The sequence below is a fragment of the Cydia splendana genome, chromosome 8 (genome assembly GCF_910591565.1).
Source record: "Cydia splendana chromosome 8, ilCydSple1.2, whole genome shotgun sequence".
NCBI lineage: Eukaryota > Metazoa > Arthropoda > Insecta > Lepidoptera > Tortricidae > Cydia > Cydia splendana.
The window spans coordinates 17,396,646-17,415,325 of NC_085967.1; the positions used below are offsets into that span (position 1 = coordinate 17,396,646).

At 41.3% G+C, this 18,680-nt stretch overlaps 1 protein-coding gene across 1 annotated transcript in view; it reads left to right on the forward strand.

Moving 5' to 3' along the window:
- LOC134793061 (uncharacterized) overlaps positions 1-18,680 on the forward strand; it is a 148,597-nt gene that overhangs the window by 128,676 nt on the left and 1,241 nt on the right. The window contains exons 9-14 of the mRNA XM_063764585.1: positions 1,077-1,321; positions 6,173-6,351; positions 6,901-7,137; positions 8,034-8,207; positions 9,809-12,210; positions 12,575-12,704. Of these exons, the coding sequence (XP_063620655.1) occupies positions 1,077-1,321; positions 6,173-6,351; positions 6,901-7,137; positions 8,034-8,207; positions 9,809-12,210; positions 12,575-12,704 (3,367 nt within the window). The remainder of the gene's footprint in view (positions 1-1,076; positions 1,322-6,172; positions 6,352-6,900; positions 7,138-8,033; positions 8,208-9,808; positions 12,211-12,574; positions 12,705-18,680) is intronic.

An 18,680-nucleotide genomic window follows, 5' to 3' on the forward strand; every position in this document is an offset into this window, starting at 1 on the left:
CTTTTGTTCAACAACTTTTAAAAATTATGAAGTATTTAGACTCCCTATTTTTCATACAAAATAAATATTATCTTCAATGGACGCAATCGCCACGCCATATTATTGTGATTGACGTTGCTTGTCACGCCTTAAACATAACAAAATTCGCAATACATTGTGTCTTAGAATAAACTTTAAAGTGTATTAAAAATCAAACCACAAGTTATTTTTAAAAGTCGCTGAACAAATGTTGGTCAGTATGAGAAGTACAGCCTACAGTTTAATTTTTTGCTCATGTTACATACCCGGTATATGGAAAATTAAACCGAATGCTAAAAACATATATCGATGTATGTGTGATAACTGTGATAATAATACTGATTCACTAATGCTATAAAAATACAAACAGGGTTTTTCGGCCCGGCCCCTTTATCCGATCCTCTTTTCATCATTATTATATTCTTATTTCAGTCTGATCCACTTTGTAATCCGTCCGGGATAAAACAATTTAAATTTATTTCGGAAACCTACACCTAATAATACTTACGCAGATCCACGATCGCAGTTTATTCGACCGGAATTAAAATAATTTAAAATAAACGGGCGCCCCATTTTTGAAAGATACGAGAAAAGGGTTGGACAGGAACGTAAACAACTCAAAACATCCTGTTTTTGTGGAGTAAGGTCTCATAGCCACCTCGCCAGTGGACACCTCGCCATTGGTAACCTAGTACAAGTACATAAGATAAATTAAGTTGCCTATGCGTCATTAAAGTCTCATTTAGACGGTGCGAGAACTCGCATGCGAGTTTTATTACATTACGGTTTTTGATCGGTCGGTTGAATTGGACGTAACCAACAGTCCGCAATGTAACTAAAATCGCATGCGAGTTCGCATGCCGTCTAAATCAGCTCTTAAGTCATACAGCAAAAGTCGAATCATCCCATTTAAACGATCATCGTCACATAAGGCTAAAGTATGTTGGAAGCTGTTCTGCTATATACGTGAACAAAGATGTGCATACCCGATGGGCGAGTCTATTTAAACTGTGATTCATGTAATTGTTGAATCCGCTCATATCAATAATCATATTCAGGCTGGACAACGCGTTGGTGAACGCGTCGCTGCCGCCCTTCGCTGTGGACGCGGACACCAAGCACCACGGCATGGACGGCGCGACGGCGGAGTGCGGCGAGCCCGAGGGCGAGCTGGCCGACAACGGCGTCGACAACTCGGACAGTGACAGCGAGGACCTCGGCCCGGAGACCGCGGTCGACGCGGACGATCTGGACGCGGAGGCCAGGAACCACGTCGCGCCGCCGACACCTCCAGCTCACACAGGTACGTCAAATATGGTGCAATTTAACTATATGTATAATATATCGTATAGTTAACTTAAAATGTGGTGTAGTGTAGGTAACTTGGAGCGGAACACCGTCGTTGGTGGAGTAGTGACACTTCTCCGAAAGAAGTTCCGGACAGCAAATGTGGCACGGAAATAGATATATAACTCGTTTAGGGACTTCGATTTGCTAACGCTTTAACGACATGTCAATGACCTCAATATTGGAACATAAGACGACCGGTCTGGCCTAGTGGGTAGTGACCCTGCCTGTGAAGCCGATGGTCCTGGGTTCGAATCCCGGTAAGGGCATTTATTTGTGTGATGAACACAAATATTTGTTCCCGAGTCATGGATATTTATATGTATATAAGTATGTATTTATCTATATAAGTATGTATATCGTCGCCTAGCACCCATAGTACAAGCTTTGCTTAGTTTGGGGCTAGGTTGATCTGTGTAAGATGTCCCCCTAATATTTATTTATTTATTTATAATATTCATAAAAAGTTATCATGTCACGATAGATTTCTTTGCTTTCGTCAAATACTGGGGGCCGTGACCCACTAGGAAATGATTATCTCTTGAACTAGGCATGTTCCTCCATCTGTTCCTGAGAATTAACTCTGTGAGTGTGGTGTTAATGTATCAGTTCATTGGGCTTCTTCCTTTAGGTATTTCTCCTCTTATTGTCCCGGTGATTTCATTGTTGAGTTGACGACGATTTCCAAAAAATCCACAGAATCTCCTTTTTGAGTTTTACTTATTTAAGCATCTAGATAGCGTGTGTTTCAACATTTATCAATTATTAATTTGATGCCCGTGCACGTCACGCTCACTTTCAATGCATTTCATAAAAGGTAAGTTTGGTAGAGTGTATCACAGCTCAATGTTTATCAGTTGTCTTGTTTGCTTTACTGGTTTGCTTTATATTCCTCTATTTGCTCTGCTTATATTATGTTACGTCTTCCACACTTTAGGTACATAGTTATTACAACAAGATGATTTATTTAAGTACCCCAACTTAATTCAAGTTTGCACCCTTTCGAGTCATGGCAATTCAATTCAATTCGCTAGTTAGAGACTAGAAGAATATGGAAATAAAAAGGGAACCAAATTCAAGTCCAAAGACAATAACAAAATTCGCTGCGAAATCATCGAACACTCAACCAAAAACAATCATTTCAGCTACACAATCAAACAAGTCACCATCTATCCCCACCACGGTACCGTCGAATACAAATACACAGGATGAAAAACAACCCCAGGATATTGAAATTAAGAAAAACAGCATAAACAACCATGAGTATAATGACCTGAAATACGAAAGTACGAAGTTGGACAAAATTGATTATCTTTTTAGAGTTCCGTAGCCAAATGGCAAAAAACGGAACCCTTATGGATTCGTCATGTCTGTCTGTCTGTCCGTGTATGTCACAGCCACTTTTTTCCGAAACTATAAGAACTATACTGTTGAAACTTGGTAAGTAGATGTATTCTGTGAACCGCATTAAGACTTTCACACAAAAATAGAAAAAAAAAACAATAAATTTTGGGGGTTCCCCATACTTAGAACTGAAACTCAAAATTTTTATTTTTCATCAAACCCATACGTGTGGGGTATCTATATGGATAGGTCTTCAAAAATGATATTGAGGTTTTTAATATCATTTTTTTTTAACTAAATAAGTAGTTTGCGCGAGAGACACTTCCAAAGTAGTAAAATGTGTGTCCCCCCACCCCCCACCCCCCACCCCTGTAACTTCTAAAATAAGAGAATGATAAAACTAAAAAAAATATATGATGTACATTACCATGCAAACTTCCACCGAAAATTGGTTTGAACGAGATCTAGTAAGTAGTTTTTTTTTAATACGTCATAAATCGTAAACCGCAATTTTATTATGTTACTTGCTGCTACGGAACCCTACATGGGCGAGTCCGACTCGCACTTGGCCGCTTTTTTTACATTATGCGGATACTTTTAAAGGATTTACCACTCGGAGACGAGCCGTGCTTAAATTAGAATTGGCAAGAATATTTACCTTTTCTGAACTTGCAAATTTAGATCACGTTGAAAAGTGCAGTTGCGGGACTAGCAGACTAAGTAACGAAACTTTTGATAAGACTACTGAGCATCTGGAACCTAAAGCATTTAAGAAAGATGATGTTACAAAGGTCTGGGATAAACACGATTATCTTTTTTTTTATTATGCCGATACTTTTAAAAGTTTTACCTTAAAAGAACAAATAATACCTTGTTCTTATAAGGTAAAACTTTTGGACAGGAATTGGCAAAATTATTTACGTGTGCCGAACTTGCAAAGGATGACTTGGAATTTTTAGAAATTTGTGGACAATGAAGTTGCTAATGACAGTGGGGAGACAACTCCTCCTTTCGGGCATACTCGGCTCCGATCGGCTCAGCATTACTTCGAGCAATTATTAGGGTTGGCACCACTTGACGTCCTTTTGCGTGCATTACCACAGATAAGATAATCACTTGATCTTTGACAACCCTAAATAGCCGAAAGGGATAGTGCCATATATTAGAAAGGAATAGCATGATTCGTCCCTGAATCGCTGTCAAACTTCGGTTTTGTAGTGTCCATTCTGTACGGTAGTAGGTACTATATATACTTAGTTGGTCAAACCAAATTTGTCAGTAAATAAGAACAAAAAAACTATACTATACTTACTCATCCGTTTCTTTTGGGTGCTAGTACTAGTGTAAGACAAAGATAGTATGATTCTCTCTGTCTGTGTTTGAAATGAGACAGTCCTTTGACAAACTATATTACTCGTATGTATTCTGTTCTAATGATCCTTGGAAATGTAGACAATCTAGTTTTTTTTCTTCAGTTTTACATTTTAGCTATAGTTTGGCGAGCCTTTTCCGTCGGTAGAAAAAGGCAGCAAATTTAAGACGAAACAGGAGCTGAGTTTTAAATATTTTAGGTAAATATACCCGTCTCGCTAACGGAAGCGGCACCTAAAAGTAGTGCGATAAGGACAAGGCGAAAAATCCTGCGTAAAAATCTCAAAAATCGAGGTTTCGTACTCCTCTGTTTCCTCCTCCAAAACTTAACCAATCGTAACCAAATTTGGAAATCTAAATGATTATGAAATTATCTGTGTCGGACCGTTTTGCTTTTTTGGCTAATTGATATCAGTTTTGAATGCCACGCCTCTCATCGCGGCATAGTCAATTAGGCCATTTTGGCCATTTTTGAAGGGCTCTAGCGCCTTAAAAAACAAAAATATCAAAAAAAGCAAAACGGTCCGACACAGATATTGACAATATTAATCTGTGTTGAAAAAATCATTGCTCTAGTTTCAAAAACCACGGAGGAAAACGAGGAGTACGTTCGTATGGAGAAATTACCACTCCCGTTGGCTCTTAAAGAAGTGTAGGGGCGAAGGTTTGCCCCCCCATAGAAAATTTGCATTTAGCGTGAATCCCGAAATTTTTCTACTGACAAAGTGGGTTTGCCTGAGTATTAATTTGCTATTAATGTCAATTATGAGTACCTACCGAAATATAGTTTATCTGAGAAAAATGACTTGTTTATTTCTTTCTATCAGTTTCTTAAAACAAATTTCCATTATAAAAATATACGGTTTAAGTATTTTAGAACGAATTTTATGTTTAAGTACATATGTAAGGTTTACTCGGGTAATTCCGAATGTCGAAAACTGTCGGATAATTCCGAAAAGAGACTTTTATTATAATGGAATTAAGGGTGATTTTCATCTGAATTTCGGAATTATCTTATTACAATTTCCACAAAATCCAAAAAATTAAAAATACTATGGGACAAATACCGGGACAATGTTTACATACAACTGTCATGTTTTTGTTTAGTATCTGGGCTAAAAATAAGGCCTTGTAATGACAATCTAAACTAGTCAAAGAGGTATTTATTTTTGTAGGTAGGTACAGGTACCTACGTAATTTTTTTTCTATAGTCCTAAATGGGCGGATAATTACCTAGTTATAGGTACCTATCGAGAGTTAGAGACATTGTTTAATTTTATTGTGAAATACTTCCATGGTAAAGTAACAAGTAGGTAAACCCTATGCCCCAAATGGCCTAAAGAACTTGTATTATTATTTATTACTTTATACGAATTGATACGGCATCCCCGTCCCTGGATGTGCGCCCCCCTCTGCCGCTGCCGCGTGTTCGCCATCCCTTCCCCGCGCCCTCCTCTCCCACAGTCAGTCACTCATTGAACGCGTGTTGGGTCTGTGTTGTTTCGACGGTCGCTCGCCTATTGTGACCGGCTTTTGTCTGTACATTCTTGCTCGCTTACAACTCGAATATTACACCGACAGTGTAGTGGAGATATTAATCTGTGCAGTGAAATTACCGTTTACGGTACGTGATTTTTATAAGTTGTTAATTACTTTCACATACCGATCCGTTTGTGAAAGGTTATTTCTGTGTTGATTCATGCGGAGCGGTGTTCTGGAAATAGATCGGTTCGCCTGAAGGCGCATCCCTCGGCCGTCGTTTCACCCAGGATTATTACAGACTCCTTCACGTGTTTAAAATGTAAACTAGGATTACGGGCGTGTCTCAAAAGGCCGTTCTCGAAATGGCGTCGGCGAATGTCGCGAGTTTGAAATTTGCGACCGGTAAATTATCGTTGTGTTGGTCATTACGCTACATCCCGTTCGTCAGTGTTTATTATAAAGCGCCGGTATCGGCGCGTCGTTCTTTTGTTACAATAATGTCAAACTGATCGGTTAGAATGTGTTTTCTTGGCAGACGAGGGTGTGTCACCTGTTGATGGTCGGAGGGTGAGCGGCCTGTGTTTAAACGTAGTGTTTTGTTGTTGCGCAGTGGAGGCGAGCCACATCGACGGTGCCCTGGCGGATAATGTAGCTGAGAGCGGCGAGGAGTCCGAAGACGAGTGGAACTACTTCAAGGGAGAGGGCGAGCGCTCGGAGCAGCAGCGCAGCGAGCCTGACGGAGACGACCAGGACGAGCCGCCGCGCTCAGAGACGCCCTGTCAGGACAATGTGAGTATAATAAACAATTCGCCTATTGCATAACTTTATGTAAACATTACCAGCCCAAAATATACGTTAGTTTGTTACTGAATCGCGATTAGAAAGGGATTGAGATAGCTGTCAATCCATATTGATTTTGACGTAAGTGTATGGAAATCTGTTATTTCTAATCCCTTTCTGATCGCGGCATGATAATACCTACACGTTATAACCTAAAAATTGTTCCGAAATATCAACAATATTGAACTTCAAGACTAAAATTAAACATGATGTGCATCACTTGTGTGAAATCAGCTGTTAGTCATCTGTTTATAATGTAATTACTGATAAGTGAGGTAGTTTACTTTGGCATTCCTTGAAGGATTTTTAATCCCATCTATTCACAACCAAAAATTTTAGATACAACAATCCATTGTTTTTTATTGTTATTATTTTACGTCACTTATACATCAATTAGTGTGACATTGGTATATTGTCTTCTGAAGTATTTAGACTTCAAATGAAACTCAACACCATTCTCTCCACTCAACTTATGCTTTGTACTATTTAATATTCCAGTCTGCCTGGGAAAGCAGTTCAGTCGACATGAACAGTTCCCCTCTCAACCCAGACGCCCCGGTGTTTGTGCCTGGCACAGCAGCCGGAGCAGACATCCTCCTGGCCGAGTCCCCGCGCAAGCCACAGCCAATGGATGACATTGAGCTGCCAGACGTTCAACAGTTTGAGACAGAAGTGGTTCGGCGGCCTGCTGAGCTGCTAGACTTGGATAATTGTGATCAGTTAAATGGACACCATGTAAGTAGCATTGTGATTTGAATATCAGTCTTTAAGTATAAAACTCATTTTTACCACTTTTAATGGCTACAAAATTTTCTATAAATAATCACAAGACATGTTAACTACCTATTTTTAAGAATATTACTTTATTATTTTAATCATGTTATAATTGAACAGTTATTCTTGATATACTATCAGGCTGCAGTTTATATGCAAGGATTTCCTTCCACAACTACAGAAATAATATGCAATAGAAAACGTGAAGAGGAATAAAATATCAAAATGGAATTCTAGTGTTAGTAAGCCTGCCGTTGTTTCATTGTTGTTGTACTCATATCATTGTCATGCAGGAAAGTCATAATGACATCCTGATTGCTCATACCTTTGCCATTTTGATTGGCTTAGCACAGTGACACTTACCTTATCAGTCGTAATGTAGTTAGTTTATGAGAATTGAAAATCTTGTTGGTTAAAGAGACGGCACACCGCTTGCGTGTTGTGTGCGTGTGCGTCGACTACATTTTAGCGCATGTGCACGTCGCGCACACGCAAGCCTGTGTGCACAGGCCTTAAGTATTTCTTAGCTTTAATGTACTTCTGAATTTCTTAATTAGTTAGTTCCTATTTAGATTTCTAAAGAGAACATTTAGTTAGACCATCTGGAGTCACACACAGTTATTTAAAATGATAAATGTTGTTACCTACCAATTTCTTTCCATAGTGATTTTAAAAAGAAAGAAGGAAAGGTATAACATACATGTCCAAATAAGAGTATTAAGTATATTTAGATGTTCCCAATTTCTTAATGAAGTTTCTTTTAATATAGTTCCCTTTAATAGTGAAATGCACACTATTAAAGGGAACTATATTAAAAGAATATTTGTGCATATACTAAATTATCATTTTATTTTCAGAATGTATCAATTGACGGAATAACAGAACAATTGAATGGGAATGACAAGAACACCCTGGACAGCCTCGGCTTTGGATTCAGTGTAGGCGTGGAGCCCGACAAGGCAAAGGATATCAGTCTCATACAGGACTTCGACAGAATACAGAAAGACACCACTGATTTCTGTAATATACAGGTTAGTTTATACAGTAAACCATTATGCATCTCATTACATATTTAATTTATAAGTGTTTTTAGTTGGAATAGATGATAGGAAAGATTTTTATATTGAAAATATTCATGAATGCCTAGACAATCATAACAATCAAACAAAAGTATTGTCTTCCATTTGCTGTGCAGTGGCGTTCAAAAGTGCATGATAGATGTCGACCGTAATGCCTTAATATTACGGTTAAAACATCTCCATGCACTTTTGAACGCCAGTGTACAGTTAGGTTACAAATGTACATGAATGTAAGTGCAAAATATGTAATGTCTTTTAAATGTTACAGTTTATTTGATTTTATTTAATGCTTGTTTCTAAAGTGGTTCATTGCAAATTATGGCCTTCTTAACCCTCTGCAACTGTGGTGACTTTTTTAGAGAGATTCTACTGATGTGGTGTCTATCAGACGTCATTTTCGATGATTCATTACAAATAAACTAATGGTAAAATGGTAACTATTGTTTTATATAACGATCATTCTATTTATAATTTAATAAATTCAATAGTAAAATAGGTTTTAAATAAAATATATAACAAATATATGATAATATTTAATGAGATCACAGTCTCTTACAATTTGTACTTAGGCGAGCAAAAAAATTAAAAAAAAACTTAACAATCAACAATTTCAAGTAACTTAATTAATTTTCCTTCTCTTGAACATTGTATGTATACCTAAAAAAACATAGAGAAAATCTAAAGACAGAATAAGGCACTAATCAGTCCTGAAGTTGGTACTTATTTTAAAGGATTTTCCTCGATCGGCCATGTAAAATATAATTATTTATGTGGTGAGGTCTCTCAGACACTATAGAAACATTAATATTTATGTGAGGTGAGGTCTGATAGACACCTTAATTACGATGAACAAGTACATAATTTTATGAGGTGAGGTCTGTCAGACCCAGGACTTATTGCTGTACTCACGTCTGTGGGACACCCGCAGCTCATATCTCCCGGTGCATGCACCACCACGTTGCCGTTCGGGCATCACTGTCCGATGCCGCGAGTCGTTTGAGGAAGGTAATGAGCGAGACAGCTATATCGCGCCGTACGCCGACATAGCAACAAAAAAATTTTTTGTCGGTGTCTGATACACCGCACATCAGTCGCAGAGGGTTAATTTAAGTTGTTAAATTTACTGTTTCCACATTATTGATACCATGTGCCAATAATTACAACAGTTATTATATATTACTAGACACTGATGAGAGAACTAACCAGAATTTACACAATATTTGTCATTTTTTTTTCTATTTATCTAATAACATGCTAATATGACAGGATTCCCAGCCTATTTGCGTCTATTGGTGCACAATTATGCACCTTTATAAGTACATGATGAGACCAACTTTATTTATTTAAACTTGTTTGCACAAAGATATATTGTTATGTACTTACAAATTATAATTTTATTTTATTAATTTGGAGATCCAACAGCTATGACATTAATATATAAATTATAGTAGATACAGGAAGCCAATTATAGGAACTCACACGTAGTGACATAATACTAAACTGGCGGACTTAATGCCAAAAGGCTTAATGTTAAAACTTTGTCTTCATTGTAGGTATTCCAAGCACACTCTGAAACAAATCCGTTCGCATCAGACGACAATGAAGAGTTACTAGAAAGACTGAAGAGCAAAGAGCGAGACCCGATGAGCATGAGCTTCTACCAGGAGAAGGACGACGACACCTGCGAGCGGCTGCTCGACGGGCCCGTCGACCTCAACGCCGTGCAGCCGCTGCCCGACGCCGACGACAACGACGACCGCGACGGCCACGACGACAAGGAGAACGTCAGCCCCCGTCCCGACAACGACCACCCACTCCCCAACAACGACCACTTCGACCAGGGTGCTAACTTCATAGACTACGTCAACAACTCTAACAACTTACAAAACTTCCCCAACATAGATCTACAGACTGACTGCCCGCCCCAAGATAACGTCATGCAGACGGACACGCCCGAATCTCACAAGCTCCTGTTCGAACAGATACCCGAAATACCCGACGGCAAGAGCTCCGAATTGGGTTTCAACGAGGATATTCAGGATCCTTCGGATCGAGCGATCACACCGCAGGAGGAAACGTCCCAGGATGTCGAAATGGAGTGCAAACCGGAGACGCCCTGCGAGCCCGCCTCGCGCCCCGAGTCGGCGCAGGAACTCCCACAGACACAAAACGAAATCGTAGAGGCGGAACACGCTGCTTTCGAAGAGTTCTCTCAACGGGCGGAACATACTGATAATCTATTGGAAAACGACCTGCACGAATCACACGCTACTGAAAATCACGAGCATTCCAACGAGCACCTGGCGCCGTCCCCCACGCCCGCGGGCCGCGGCGACGCCACCCCGGAGCCGACGCACGAGCTCCAAGAGAACGTTAAGGCTGAAATACACAACTACGACAGGATCGACGACCACTTCGACGCCGTCGCCGCGCGCGAGGACGACACGATCGAGCCCCGGGACGCGGAGACGCCACACGACTTGCACGAGGAAGTCGACCTCCTGTCGGCCACCGCCCACGAGAGCGAGACGACCGCGTCGCCGTTGCCCAGCGAGACGCCGCTGTCGCCCGCGCCGCACCACGAGGAGCTCCTCGCCGCCTCCCCCGCGCCCGCGCCCTCCCCGCTGCCCGCGGCCAGCCCCGCGCCCGCGGACACGGACCTCCTCTCGAGCCTCGCGGCCGAGTCGCCCGCACCCTCGCCGCTCCCGGCGGAGGTGCCGCTCCCCAGCGAGTCGTCCCTGCCGTCCGAGTCTCCCCTCCCGGCGGCCTCCCCGTTGCCCGTCGAATCGGTTCTCCCCGTAGAGCCCGAGATTCTGAGGGAATCCCCGCCGCCGGTGGAGATCGAGCCGCCGAGCGCGTCGCTCGCCCCCGAATCTGCGGAGTCGCCGCTGCCCGCCGAGCCGGAGCTGCGGCCCGAGACCGCGTCGCCCTTCGCCGCCGCGCCGTCGCCCGCGCCGCCCGCCTGCGATCGCCTCACGCCGGAGCCGCCCCGCGAGGAGCGAGCGCGGACGCCCGCGGCCGCCTCCGGCCCCGCCCCCGACATCGTTCCCGAGGAGCGGGTCGAACAATCGCACAGAGACCTCGTCACCGATATAGATATCGGCATCCCCGAGTCGCACGCGCAGGAAATCTGCGTCCCCGTCACGAGCGAGATCACCGACGAGGCCGTGCAGCTGCCCGCCGGCACGCCGCCGCCGATGCCCGCCGTCGACCTCGTCGCGCCGCCGCTCGAGGTGCCGGCCGCCGAGCCCGCCGACGCATCTCTCGCGACGGCCGCCGTCGGCGCGGTCGCCGCCGCCGCCGCCGCCGCCACCGCCGCCACCGCCGTCGCCGCGACCGCGGCCGCGGCCGCCAAGGCGAAGACCCCCGCCAAGAAGACCGCCGCGTCCCCCGCCCCGAGGACGGCCGCGACCCCCAAGTCCGCGACGAAAGCGGCCGCGCCCGCCTCCGCCGGCAGGAAGCCCGCCGCCGCGCGCCCCGCCGCCGCCCGCGCGTCGCTCACCAAGTCCCCCGCCGCCCCCGCGCTCGCTAGGCCGAGGGCCGCCCCCACCCCGACGGCGGCGCGGCCCTCGCCCCGGCCCGCCGCCAAGAGCTCGCCCGCGCCCGCCAAGGAGGGGCCGACGACCGCCAAGCCCGCCGCGCCCCGCGCCGCGCCCGCCCCCCGCGCGGCGCCCAAGGCGGCCAGCACGCGGCCGGCGCCCGCCGCGCCCCGGGCGGCGCCCACGACCAGGCCCGCCACGGCGCCCGCGGCCCGCCCCGCCGCGCCGCGCCCCGCCGCCCGCCCCGCGCCCCGCCCGGCGCCGCAGCCCGCCAAGCCCCGGGAGGTGAAGGCGGCCGAGAAGAAGCCTCTCACGAACGGCGACGCGAAGGTGCCGCCCCCGATCAGGAGGGTGCCCGTCGCCGCACGGCCGGCGCCCCGCCCGGCGACCGCTCCTGCGACGGCACCGGCGACCAAGTGAGTACTGTCAAAGTAGTAGTGAGTGTGTCTGTCTCTTACTTCTTATTCGTCATTCTTTATTGCTGAAGATCGATTCCGTTGCGAAGGGGGTTGGTAATCATGAACTCGCGTCACTTGCCCCGCCACACGTCGTGGTTATTATTGGCTTTTAGATTAAATTTCTATGAATTAATAAAAAAAACACTACGTATACGTACCTCTACCTTACACTTTTAAAATAGTCTCGCATCCGCTCTATGGCTCGCTCGGTCGGCAATTCCATTTTCCGATGTTAACAGTAATGTAGAACAATTAAGAATAGTGTCGTTAATGGCAATACTTGGTAACATACAACACTTGTGCTAAGTAACGTTTCCCGCAGGCCCGCCGCCCCACGGCCGGCCGCTCGCGCTCCGCTGGCGGCGCGCGCGGCGCTGGACAAGCAGAGCAAGGACCTGGCCAACAAGCGCATCACCGCCAAGGCCGCGCCGCCCAGGACTGCCCCCACTAAGGTACATAATTTATTTATAGCAGCAGCTAACATTGATAAGTAACTCATATACAGCTTTAAAAACAACTTGCACACGCTTTGTTGTCTAAGGCTTCGTCGCACCGCAGTGGAGCGCGTATATGTTTGATTTTTAACCTTTTCATAATCATAAAGTCATGTTTAAATGCATAGTGTAGGATGCAGCCTCCACAACAAACCATCTAATTTTATACATGATTAGATAAAATCTATTTGTTCCTATATATTATTTCAATAGTAAAACTAATCAGTTTTCCGATTACTTACTACCATCTACTTAAATTTACACAGTATTTTAATTTATAAAAATTCAAGCGTTTTAAGACGAAATGTCGGAAAACTTGGAAACATCCAGACGTTGATGATTTTTAGTATGTGATTATGAACGATTTTTCGGGGTTTGTAATAATTTTTAGTGTCCGACCGAAACATGATTTTTTGCCGAAACCGAAACCGAAGGTTCGGCTTTGGCCCCAGTTTCGGCCGAAACCGAAACCGAAACCGAACCTTTTGTAGACTTATTAATATGTCAGACCGCTTTTTAGAGGAGAGGCCAAATCGTAGAAACCACCTTATTTTCGATTTTCGTAGGACCGAAAAGGCTTATACCGACAAGTGACATTGTGGTCTACTGATTATCAAAATGTACGTTGTCGCTTCTTTGGAATGAGTTTTTATGACGTCATAAAGACGGCAGTACTAAGTTTTTAACTTTTTTCTTTTAAACATACCATGTGGGGTACCAAATGAAAGGGCTTTGTGAGTAAATTACAAAAATGTAACATACTATACCATTTTCACTACTTGGTCTAAGAAATTGGAAGAAAACGTCCAAAAATTACATAATGCAGAATTGATTTTGGACTGCTCTACATTGAAAACTACTGAATGGATTATTCTAAAATACATACCAAGGGACTGAGAATATCCTCTATATAATGTTAAAAATATTAAAAAAATATTAAAATAGCCAGAAATATTAAAAAATAAGAGAAATAGATATATCAATTTGAATAACAGTATAATTTTCTGTTATGGGAAACTTCTAAAATACTATTTTCTTCACTGAAAACATACCATGTGAGGTATTAAATGAAAGCGATTTATGAGTAAATTACAAATATATAACATACTATATATTAGGCCAATCAAATTAGATCCCAAAAAAGCGTTTTTATTTTATTTTTATTTTTATTTAGAATTTTAATTCAGGCAACAAGACGCATATTACAAATACCTTACAGACTAACATACATATGTATTTTATAAACTTAAAACTAAACACTATTTATTCGACAAAACGGCGTGGCTCCGTTGCGTTGTTTTGAGAAATTATTTCCCAGCAAGCAAAAAGAAATCATTTTAATTTTAATACCTTCATTAGGTCCTAAATTCGTATAATCCAAGTTTGCTCCATCCCAGGAGGTGTAGATAAACTTTGGGGGCCTTGGGAGGTACATTTTACCTTGGATTGACAAAACCACTCGATGTCGAAGGAACCCACCGTCAAAATCAATGTTACTGCCAGATTTTGACATGATTTTACAAAAAAATGCAAAACAAAGTGGCGGCCATTTTTTACAATCTTTGACTACGAACTCATATTAAGGTATCTTTCGGATCCTCAGATGTCAATTTTTATCATGATTAGAGCAAATTTTCCGTCGGATGTACCGGTTTTGAATTACAAGCAAAAAACTGAAAAAGAGCAAAATTTTTTCCATAACTCCTGGAATGGAGCAAACTCGGATGAACCAAATGAAGGTATTAAGACAATTTCCAGCTTGCTGGGAATTAATTAAAAAAAAATCTAAGTTGGCCTAGGTATATACCATTTCCACTATTTGGGCGTTTAAATATATTTGTGATCTACTGACAAAGCCCTTTCTTTTCATACCCCACATGGTATGTTTTCAATAAAAAATAGTATTTAGTAGTCTACTGTAACAGAAATGTATACTGTTATTTAACTTGATGTACTTTTCTTATTTTTGGATATATTTGGTTAATTAATTTTAGACATAGTATAGAGAATATTCAGTCATTTTGAATAAAATTTGGCCTAATCCATTCAGCCATTTTCAATTTAGAGCAGTTCCAATTCAACTCTGGATTGTCAAATTTTTGAAAGTTTTCCAATAATTTGTTAGAATAGAACAAGTGGTGAAAATGTTAGACTATGTTACATATTTGTAATCTTAGATTACAAATATGTAACATAGTCTAACATTAATCTACTCACAAAGCCCTTTCATTTGGTACCACACATAGTATGTTCAAAAGAAAAAAGTTTACAACTTTGTACTGCCGACTTTATGACGTCACGACCCCTTCCACCACTTTATGAAGCGACAACATGCATTTTGATAATCTACTGATTATCAATGATGATGGTCTATTGACCATGCTGATCCCAACAATACCACTTGTCGGTATAAACCTTTTTAGTCCTACGAAAGTTGCTATTCTTCAACTTGGCCACTCCACTATTTGTGTATAAATAAAACTTTATGCGTTTATGAATAAGGGGATAAGACTGCGTCGACCGTCCAGTGGCGCCTTGATTAGGGGAATTGTGTTTTCTAATAAACCAATTAATTTATGTATACATAAATCAGTATATAAATATTGTTATCCTACTCGTTCTCCAACTTTTGATCTTTGTCACATGTTTAGTTTCATAGTACGAAGTACCATTTCGTATGTTTCGGCCCGGCCGAAAGGTTCGGCCGTTTTTTGGCCGAAACCGAAACTACGGCCGAAACATGATTTTATGGCCGAAACTGGCCGAAACCGAAACCGAAACCGAACCTTCGGTCGGACACTAATAATTTTATATTTAAAAACTTTATCATAGATATATCACAAATAGTGTACCTTTCTAAGATGGTAGTAAAAAATTTCATGTCTCTTATTGAAAATTATATAATTACATAAATATGATTTAGCCTATGCAACTTCTAACACTGATTTCGCAGTGAAAATCGATGTTATTTTTTTATAATTTTTCCATAATCAGCAAACAATTACCTAGCACATATATTACTTTCAGGAAAAAGAAAAAAAGATTGTTTTAGCCTAGGTCACAGATTATATAATAGTTCTTACGAACAGATACTTATCTCTCAAAGAAAACGCAAATACCTACCGTTTTGATACCTACGCAATAATACAATGGAGTGACCTTCAGATCGCCGCTCCCCGCACCGCGCGCACCGGCACAACGCTAGGGTTGCTGACGCTTAGAAATGATAAATAAATACCTACTCAAACAGCGGAGTGAAATAAAAGGAAAGCTAAATCTTAAATTATAATAGGTACCTAATATTCCGTTTATGCGATAGTGTTTGCGAAATACTCATTTTAAAAGGTCATATGTCCCTGCAGTAACCGCAGTGTTTACGCCGTTTTATTAACCGCGCGCTTGATCCCAGCAAGAATTAGTTTTAAAACTTCGTGTAGTTTAAAACCTGTTAGAGATTTACGTTACATAATATAGAAAACATCAATACAGGTATTATAAGACAAACAGGGCATAGTTTAGTACTTAACCCATTCATGGCCACGAACCGCCGAGCGTACACAATACGCCAGGCCACCATACAAACCGTTTTTAGCTAAAACGTATGACTCAGCTTATGGGTCTCGAGCCTGGCGCGAACGGTAAATAAATCGCCGCTTATGAAGCCGGCCAGTTGGACAGCATTATGCAACATTTTTACTAACCACCGATTTTCTGTGCCTATCAAAAAAGAAACTAATTATTGCAGTTTGTAGGAGTGAATATTTTTACTTTCTACAAGCTTTTAATGTCTGACCAAGCTAAGTTGGCAGCAATTTTTATAGCTCAGCCTGTGCAAGTGTTAAGTTAAACGGCATAATTTCATATAAGTTTGACATTTAAATTACACTTAGGTACTCAGCCTGTGCTATCAAAATCGCTGCCAACTTAGCTTGGTCTGATTATATTTAACTTGCCGTGTTTTTTGTTGTTGTTTTTGGGGCAAATCTTGGAAGTTAAATTAGACCCGTTTCCCGATATCCCGATCCAGTTCATAGCACAGTCGGTCAGGTTAGGCGGGTTCAAATTCCGGTAATCCATAGCCATGGTCACAAAATACGAAATCACTAAACAGCACAGGAGGAGTATAAAGTCGCCAACGAATAAATCGTGACTAAATAATATTTTCCATGTTACTCCAAAATAAATCTCTAATGGGGGATGGGATGAATCACATCTTGAACTCTTGTGACAAATACCACATGAAAGATAATACCGCCGCCGCCGCTCGGATGCATTCCTTGTTTATTGTCCAAGTGTGTCCGATAAGCTTACACCTGGTCGGGCATGTATCTTTGTTTTGGTAAACGCCATTATATTAGTAACAATAGACAACTTAAAATGTATTATAGTACTTACTTTCTAATCTGCCGTAGAAACCACGATGTTTGAAATAACTTGTAAATATTTGTCACAAACTATTTGTAATACAATACATATTAGTTAGTGGTGACTGTTTCAACCGCCTTGTTCTATATTGAAACGAAAAAAATTAACCTTAACATCATTGTTAGTAGGTAATCGCCTAAGATACAATACAACGATCACCAAATATTATGACATAAAAGTACAGTGGGAGAAAATCCTCGTTGCCTTACCCCCCTCATACAAAACAAAATATTATTATACTACGGCTTGGTTCCTACAAATTGTTGCTTACCATCATCCAAACAGTAATCAGTTGTAAAATGGTACAATATCAAACAGCTTCAACATGAAATAAGCTTTAAAACCAGCCAATAAAGTTTATTTTAGCCTGCTACGGAAACATTAGTAGTTTTTACAAGTAGCGCCAGGCCACGGTGACCCATACCTTGAGCCATGTCAATAACTTCTGAAATATATATATTTTTTGTATTTTTTAAATATAGATCTTTCTGTTTTCTTGCATCGCATTATGTATCTAGAATTTCAGTATATTTACTATATTGCACTGATAGTAAATCAAACTTGAATATTCGAGACCCTGTTTTCATTAAAAAAAACGTGTTTATAATTTTTTATCCTAATATGCCTTATAGAAATGGTTGTCAGCTTATATGATACTTACGTTATTACATCAAATTACGTTTCGTTTAAGTTTAAATCAGAATTTATTCAGGACTCACATGTGAGTCACTGGCCCTGCGGAACTGTTTGAGCATGACCCATACGCTGAGTCGCTGGCCCTGAATGGGTTAATACCTACATTGAAATAGCAGTAAGTACCTACTTTCGTTAAAATAAACATGACAGTACCAAAAGAACTTAAAAGTTAGCTACCTACTTGTTTCAAATAGATACTTAGATATGTAAGTATATAACTATAAAATATGTGTCATTAGAAACATTACATCTTTAAAGAAATTTCGTAGCTTTTAACTATCGTAAAAATAACGGTAGGTTTACTTACTTTTCCTCATTTGTCGGAAGAGCAGAAAACGATAATTTATTATTTGATTTGGTATTTTTGCAGCCATAAACACTACAAGCTGTGTAATTTTTTTTTCGTTGCGATGACATTTCCTTCGTATCAATGATCTCACAGGGATATTCGAGCGCGCGTGCGTACGTTAGCGCGTGTGGCAACCAACTGGCTTGCATGGTCTAATAAAACATGGTCTTCCATTCCCAGAGTGACACGGGCCTACGTCACAATAACATTGCCACTTTATTTCAACATAACATGTTACATGGGTACATTATACCTATGGTTAATAAGTTAAAATATTTCTTTATAATTTTATAATTTTCATTTATATGTATTTTAGCTTAAATTTTACAATAACACGTCATTTTTAATTACTCGTTAGCAATATCTTCCGAGTCACGAAAGAAATTTCAGACTTTCGGGTAATTCTGTTTATACTACTGGCAACACAGGATAGCTCTGTGCACATTTGACAATTCGGATCTAGA